This window comes from Sitophilus oryzae, unplaced genomic scaffold (genome assembly GCF_002938485.1).
Source record: "Sitophilus oryzae breed Bouriz unplaced genomic scaffold, Soryzae_2.0 scaffold_1197_pilon_pilon, whole genome shotgun sequence".
NCBI lineage: Eukaryota > Metazoa > Arthropoda > Insecta > Coleoptera > Curculionidae > Sitophilus > Sitophilus oryzae.
The window spans coordinates 321967-330575 of NW_022145834.1; the positions used below are offsets into that span (position 1 = coordinate 321967).

Below are 8609 nucleotides of genomic sequence, written 5' to 3' on the forward strand. Positions count from 1 at the left end.
CCTGTTGAACCCCGTGACAATCCGAAGATTGTTCTTATTTAAATCAAGGAAAATCTTTGATTTTTCTCGTGCGTTTACGCATACGTGGTATGTCATCTTTACGTACTTCTAAAACGCAAACGATCGATGCAAAATAAATTTGACAAACCCAGTATGCTGAAATGCGATAAAAATTGATAACACAGCCTTTCTACAATTATAACTTTGGTGCCCAACGTGGGGCAGAGAACTGGTTTCAATACCCGGTTAGTTATTTCAGGAATTTTGGTGTTTGTGTAACAAAATAAACCGTTTTAGATATATAGAAAGATACGTATAAAGTTTGTGCCGTGCTTTAACTCTCTGTAAGTTATTTTTTGATATATCTAAAATATAAATAGCATTAGGTTAAATGGTACCCACTTTTTTTCTTAGAAAAAAACATCCACCATAACATGTCGAGCTTTTCCGAACCGGCTGGCCTCAACTATTTAAAGACACAGTCCATTGAGTTCGTGAATTACAACAAGAAACAGATGTCACGAATATACCCGAGCGGAGCCAGAGCCAACTCGTCAAATTATATGCCTCAGGTAGGTCAATTTCTTTCTAATTGAGAGGTTCTGAACGAGGCTTTAGCGTTAAAATGACATTTTTATAATGACGTCTGTAACGTTTGAAAAAACATTTCTTTTTCAGCCATTCCATTTTTTTCTTAATTGGAAATAGTTAATTTTTTAAAATTTCTACTTGCTGATAAAGGGCGAATTTTGTTTGGATTTTAGGTAGCATGTAATTCACTTTTTAGGTCTTTTGGAACGCAGGTTGCCAGATGGTGTCTCTTAACTTTCAAACGTCCGACTTGCCAATGCAGCTGAACCAAGGAAAATTCGAATACAACGGCAACTGTGGTTATTTGTTGAAACCGGATTTTATGAGAAGACCGGATCGGATATTCGATCCTTTCGCTGAGATACCGGTAGATGGCGTGATTGCAGCTCAGTGTTCTGTACAAGTGATAGCAGGACAGTTCTTGTCCGATAAAAAGGTTGGTGGTTTTCGATAAAAAATTATAGTTTTTGGTCGTTTTCTAATTTTTTTTTTAATTTAAAATTTGTTCTGCATTTTTTAGAAAATGTCAAATATGTCAAAAACCTTACATTTTAGTCATATACTTCTCTAACGAAACTCACCTTTATTTTTTCCCTAGAATTAATATATAGGGTGTTCCATTACAAAATTCACAACTTTAATGTGTAATTTGTTATGGACACCCTGTAGGATTCTATATATTTAAAGAAAATGCTTGAAATTAACCTATATACTTACCATATTAGCCACTTTATTTCCGTGGTCTGTATTTTAATGCAAACGACAGAGATAAATATATAAGACTAGTTGGCAGGCATAAAGAGGTGTGCTACCCTGTATATGCAACTGGTTTTAGATTGGAACCTATGTGGAGGTAGATATGTATGGCTTGCCCACCGACACGATCCGGAGAGAGTTTAGAACGCGTATGGTTCCCGCTAACGGCCTTAATCCTGTCTATAACGAAGAACCGTTCTTGTTTAGGAAAATAGTACTGCCCGATCTAGCAGTACTTCGATTCGGAGTATACGATGAAAACGGGAAGTTACTGGGACAGAGGATTTTACCTTTGGACGGTTTACAGGTAAGAATTAAAAGCAAAATTGTATTGTCTTGAATTCTTGAAACGTTTTTAAGAAAAAAAGTTCTTCCTTTCTGTTCTACAGGGTGTTAAAAATTAAAAAAAAAAAATCTTGTAATATGTCACATATATTATGAGGGGAATCAAACCCTAAATTTTATTGACTACTCAAGACTACTGTTTTTTAATGTCATGCTAATATTTAAGAAGATGATTCTTGGACTTATTCTAAGAAAAAAGCTTGATATGAGTGTATGTTATAAACGTCTTAAAATGTAATCTCTAACAAAGTATAATCTGTACCAAATAAACTTTTAGTCACGTGATTAAGCTTGACCGGCACAGCGTTGCCCACTTTTACATATTTTCTTTTAATCAAAATATTTTAGGCAAGAAAAATAAATTAATTATAAATTTACAAACAGTTATTATTAGCAGCAGTTATAATTGGCAATTGGCAGAGTATGCACCATAATTATAAAATAAAAATATTTTTTTAAATTTTTATTTTTCATTATTATCGCTAGTTTTGCTTATTATAGACAACTAACGACTGAGACACGTTCAGATGTGAATAATGACCCTGTTGTTATTACGAAAAAGGTATTTTTCAGAAAATTTTACCATCTTGTATCTAAAAAGTTAATCGACGATAATTTTGGCGAGGTCAGTCTCTAGATGTCACTTACTAAAAATTGACATATAACTTGTCAAAAATTAACACTAATTATCGAAAAATTAAGAAAGGAAAGAGGCCTTAAGGCCTGTAACTGGCAATAAGCGCCGTTATAGTTATTAACGTAATAAGGCCGATAAACAACAAATAACGGCCGGGCTGAAGTTTGTGATCCGAGGCGATAGCCGAGGATCATAAGCAGCCAAGGCCGTTATTTGTTATCGGCCGTGTTGCGTTCTAGATTTTTCGTCATACTGCAGATTTTTTAGAGCAATAAACACTACTATTTAATAACAAATTTTATTGAACAATAACACAAGTAAGGATAAAAAATACATAATGTCTTATACTAAAATTCATTTTTCATGATAATGAACATGGAAATTAAAAGTGCACTTGTTGTTCTTAGAAATCTGTAATCCTTCCCAGGGATTTACAGATTTTATAGAAGAAGATGATGCTACTGAAGAATGGCAAATATTTGTATCCACTAAAGACACATTATTTTTGGAGCTATCATGAAAAAAGTTGATTTGTTATTTTCATTCTTTTGGAAACTGATTTTTCTATGTAAGTTTCTGCCACTGTTGAAGACTCCCATCCTCCTAGCTCCTTTAGCGATAGTAAATCACCACCATTTTCGGCGAGCATGGTTGCTGATGATCTACGAAATGAATGCCCTGTATAACGTTCTGGATTCTCCAAGTTCAAAAAATTTTGCAATTTTCTGCGGTACGCTCCCGATGGTATGTATACCGACGATTTGCTTAACACACTTGCCTTTCTTGTAACCAATGAAAAATTTTGGATTGTCAAAGTTACGAGGACGCAGGTTGATGTATTTTTGTATAAACCATAGGCATCAAACGGAAGGCCCGTTTTTGGAATAAGAAATTTCCTATCTTTCTTATTTTTAGTATTTCTTAATGAGACAAGAATATTTTTCTCCGAATCTTCGAAATCATCAACTGTGAGTGACCAAAGCTCGCTGCGCCTACAAGCTCCAAGAATACCAAGCACCAATACAATTTTTTCGAGTAACCAGGTGTAATCATCGGCATCCAGTAGAAAATTATTTATGTCATTCTCCGACAGAACTTTGGCTTTTTTGGTGAATAACCTTCGTTTTTGCGCCTCAGAAACATGAACAGTTTACCAAATCTATGAACAAATATAATTTAGATGAGTATGATTAAATATCGAAGAATATAATGGCTTTTACCTTGATATGTCGATGTTTTCATATACTCTCAACGCAAGCTTCAGCATGGATATCTTTGTCCACAGTGATGTAGGAGAATACATTTCAGACATTCTTTTAGCATAAGCCAGCAATACCGCTTCATTTACGCTGTTTATACTTCTATCCTGCCGCCACTTCAAAAATTGTCATATTCCTGCTGATATCTCTCTCTGGTTATAGTCGGAAGTAAATTTTGAGTAGCCGCAGCCGCTTCCTCCTGTATTTCCAACGGAATTTCTCGCGACATCTCGCTATGGTCTATTTTCCCAATTTTTGAAAAGTCCAACTGACAATAAATAGTCATTGTTGCAGGTGACAGACGTTACGATTACCTTAGAAACTTAACGGCCGCCGGCCGTTATGATAACGTCCGGCGGACGTTATATGCATCTTTTCCATTCTGATTTTGCTTATGTTATAATAATATAACAATATAGTATGACGAAAAAAAATAAATAAGAGTACTAGGGCCAAGTAAATGACGTCTAGGGGGTACCCTCGCCAAAATTATCATCGATTTTTGTTCCCAACCCTCTTTGACGCGTTTTTTTTTTCGATTGTGTGGTATTATGGTTTTGTGTTTCTTTTTTAGGCTGGTTACAGACATATTTCGTTAAGAACTGAGGCTAATTTCCCCATGTCTTTGCCAATGCTGTTCTGTAACATAGAATTGAAAATCTATGTGCCCGATGGTTTTGAAGACTTTATGGCAGCGTTAAGTGATCCTAGAGGATTCCGGGGTTCACAGCAAAAGCAAAACGAACAAATGTCCTCCATGGGCATAGAGGTAATTTAACCAAAAAAAAATGTAGCCTAAAAAAGTTCTTCTTCTAAGTGTGGCTAGTTTCAGAAGTCCTAAGTCGAATTCATACGCATCTGCCTAAAAACTACGACAGACAACGCGTGACAAATAAAATTAGAAACTTTTTTTACTGAAAAAGATGGATTGGTATGTCCGTCATCTGCCTTTTTTCTGTAATTGTCTGTCGAAATCTTCCCTGAATCGTCGTGCAGACTATATTTAATATTACGCTAATACTAATAAAAATAAAAAGAACGTGTTAAGAATATTTAAACTGAAATAATAAATACACGGTTTTTTACGTAACTTCCAAAAGAAAATTGTGTGTGTACTATGTGCGCATATTTGAAGTGAAACTTCATAACAGCTATTAAATTGAGGGATTTGAATGACATGTTTGAAAAAATGTTAAATTAAAAAATAATTTGATTCGCTTTCACAAAATTTGTATTAAAATGACTGTCTGTATTGTATTGTAATTATAGTATCTAATTAATAAATAATTTGATTATAATTTTCACAAAATTTGTATTAAAATATCGATATTTTTGATAAACACGTGGACTGCTCACACTGCTCTGCCCTTGTGTGTCACGGCATTGAATCTTTACTCCCAGCGCGCGTACAGTAGTTTCACTTAAAAATAGCACGTTCTATTCGGAGTAAAAATATACTTATTTTTTAGGTAACCGATCAAAATAATGTAGAAAAACAAACGAAAAAAGAAGAGAAAAAAGTTGGTAAGAATTTTTTGTTTGTTAAGAATTAAATGTGACTGTTGTATATTTTTCTGTTTTTGTAGAACCAATGGTATTTGAACCGATAACCATCGAATCCGTGAAGCAAGACAAAGCGTATCAAAAAACAACGAAAAAACAACAAAAAGATTTTGATATTCTAAAGAAAAAACAACAAAAGGAAAAATCGGCAGTTCAAAAGTCTCAGTGCATCGCCATTGACAAGTTGATTAAAGGAAAAAAGTGAGTCATTTTTCTGGTTAACGATGGGATCGGAAAAAAAACGGCGTCAAAGACACCTGGGAATGACAATCGATAATAATTTTGGCGAGGTTAAGAAAGGCGTTATTTACTTGGCCCATACTCTTCTTCGGTTTTTAATGGCGCTTACTGCCAGTTGTGGTCTTAAGAAGGCCGTAATTTATTTTTATTACAGTTGGGAGTTGGAATCTTTGGTATCACAAACAGCAAAATAAAACACTAATTCACCACACACACCAAAACACTTTACTTTTGCACTGGACGCACGTTTCGCTAAGCATGTTAGCATCATCAGCAGATATGCTAAAGACTGATTTTTAATTAACTGTGCAAAAGTAATGTGTTTTGGTGTGTGTGGTGAATTAGTGTTTTATTTTATGTTGTTCTGGCCTGAAGGATGCTAGGGGCTCAAATACTTCCATCCCTGTTCCTGCTCTAGTTTTGGAAGCATCAGTATTCCACGTTATGGTATGCTCTTTTAACTGCTAAACAAACGTTTCTCTCTTCCAATTCTTTTTATTGCTCAATACTTCAGTGTGAGGTGTTTCTCAAAGTTGTAGTACATTCTTGGTAGGTATGTCATCCACTGGGAGTTGGAGGAGTGAAATTTTCCTTTTGAGGGTGTTCCAAGCTCATGAGCTGACAATTCTCCCAGTACTGTTCCGTCAATGACGATTCTAATCATTGTCGCATTGGCATATTTACCTCTATCTATCTAGTATTTATTTTTGACAAGTTTCATGTCAATTTTTAGTAAATGACAGGTCTATAGATTAACTCCAGCAAAATTATCATCGATTGTTATACACAAGCTCCCTTGAACACGTGTCATTTATTAGCGTGTCATTACGGAACATAACCTGTATATTTGAATTTTTCCTAGCAAAAACGAATTAGTTAGCAATCCAGCGGTGCGGAAATTAGTGACAGAGCAAACGTCAGAGTGGAGTGCTCTCATGGAGAAACACCGGAAACAAGAATGGGAATTTCTACGGAATCAGTTGAACGATCAACGCGATTTACTGCGTAAACATATGGAACTATTGCAGGCGCAACAAAAGCGACAGCTAGATGTCAAACACGATAGGGAGATGAAGGAAATCAACAGTCAACAGGCTAAGATATCGGTTGAGACAGCGAAAGAGGTTAGATTCACTTTTTAATTATTATTGTGGAAAATTAGACGGCGTTTGTTTCTGTAATAATATAATTTCGTTTTTTCTAAAATTAACTAATTTATATAATTTTTCTTGCATTTTTGCCTTTATTTACTACTTGTCAAAGATTAGATGTCAAAGAATTTAGATACGTGAATTTAAGTGTCCTGCTTCAGTAGCGTATCGGATGTTTGTGTTTATAAATAATTATTAAAACTTATCAATTTTTATTAGAATTATATATTTTTACAACAATTGTAATAACCTCCAACATTTATTGACCACGTAAAATAAATCAACAAATTATTGAGTCTACCCTATATTAACCTATATCATATTTTTACGCGTTTTGCGGCACTGATAAACCGGAATTTAAGTCGGCCATTCTAAAACCTCGTCGCGTTCGATCTAAGATGTTTTATATGCTCCTTCCTTAATCTTTTATTCAAAGGTTTGTATCAATACTAAAAGCAACATACTTATAACAAAAAAAACGCTACCTTTAATTCGATTTTTAATGCTTACTGCTAATTTTTCTTATCAAATTTTCATAATTTTAACTAAATATAGACATGCATTAGTGGATAAAAACGTATTAAATTCGTGTTTTAATTGCGTTTTAAATAAAATGTCCCTTAAAACAATTATATAATCAATAATTCTTTTTTCTAGATTAACAATGATAAAACGTTGAAAACGAAAAAAGACAAAGAAAGAAGATTGAAAGAAAAACAGCAGAACAACACTAAAAAATTTTTGGAAGAACGCAAGACGGCCTGTATCAAACAAACGAGAGAAAAAGAAAAACTGCAAATAACACACGATAAACAGTTAGAAATGTTGGCCCACGATATTCAGAAAATGATAGAGATGTACCAAAACGAAGAAAAAGAATATAATATATCATCTAAAACCGAATTTTTCGCTTAAATTTATTATGTTATTAATGTATGTATGTTACTTGCAGAGCTGCAACAAGACAGTTTCAAAAAGACTTAAATTTTTCGGCCGGTTCCGAAAAAAACTTTTTATTTGCTAGTGTTATTGAGGTTTTTTTTAATCTGCCACCTAACAGTTTAAAAAGACATACTGCTGTTAAAAATTTATCACAAAAATATATAAAAATATGATATGCCTTTTATAAAAAGACTTAAATCTTTTTAATAGCCATAAAGTCTTTTTTTTAAAGACTTAAATGTTTTAAAACGTTTAAGCATTTTTAATGACATTAAAATGATTTCAATCAAAAAAGAATTGTTTTCTGTGAGCTTGCAGCTCTGTATGTTATTAATGTATGTTACTTGTTATAAAGTATACAAAAGATATTTAAATGTTACATTATTACTATCACCAATATACCGTATGATCGAAAAAACGGCGTCCAGTTGGCTTGGAAGTTTCTCATATAATTTTACAAATAAAATGAAAGCTATCTTTATTTCATAGCCGTCGCTGACGCTGTTTTTTTTCGATCATATTGTTGCATTTAGCATATTGCACTTATAGTGATAAAAGCAAACTTAGTTGATCTATAGATACTATAGATACCTATAATATATTTATTTTATTAGAAATATACTAAATAAATTTATTAGTTAATGCTAATTTATTATAACTATAATTGTTATATATATTTTAAAACTAAGCAGAAAATATTAAAAAAATTAAAGAAATGGCGCCCAATTTAGGCCACCCTGTATGCTTAACAGTTAATTGTGTTAAATTGTATTTATAAACTATTCTTTATTTAATACATTTTATTAAAGTTTCAATGTAGTTTCTTTTGAATCCTTTGGCATAGCCTTTAAATTTAAGGCAATGCAACTAACGGTTACGTTATTGGTAAACAATGTGGTACCAATCACGGTTACGTTATTGGTAAATTCAATAAATATTAATCTAGTTGCCTTTAATATTAGCACAGGTTATACAGATTATAACCTTTCTTTTTTCTTTATTGTTTTTCGTGGTTCCAATTTTCGGAATCGGGCACTAGTTAGGTGACTAGTTTACGCACATAGCACGCCCACTTATGGCCTCTAAAATTGTGCACAGCGCCTGACCGGCACAGATATTAGAGAG

The 8609-nt window shown here is 33.3% G+C and overlaps 1 protein-coding gene across 5 annotated transcripts in view; it reads left to right on the forward strand.

The window, feature by feature from the left end:
• LOC115891757 (1-phosphatidylinositol 4,5-bisphosphate phosphodiesterase) overlaps positions 1-8247 on the forward strand; it is a 30050-nt gene extending 21803 nt beyond the window's left edge. For 4 of the 5 annotated variants that reach the window (XM_030912316.1, XM_030912314.1, XM_030912315.1 and 1 more), the window contains 8 exons: positions 415-572; positions 788-1027; positions 1427-1654; positions 4163-4357; positions 5058-5112; positions 5175-5352; positions 6254-6515; positions 7200-8247. In XM_030912316.1, coding sequence (XP_030768176.1) covers positions 415-572; positions 788-1027; positions 1427-1654; positions 4163-4357; positions 5058-5112; positions 5175-5352; positions 6254-6515; positions 7200-7457 — 1574 coding nt within the window. In that variant the 3' untranslated portion in view covers positions 7458-8247. The remainder of the gene's footprint in view (positions 1-414; positions 573-787; positions 1028-1426; positions 1655-4162; positions 4358-5057; positions 5113-5174; positions 5353-6253; positions 6516-7199) is intronic. The other variant, XM_030912313.1, reaches the window with a different exon arrangement.
• Positions 8248-8609: the final 362 nt, after the last annotated feature.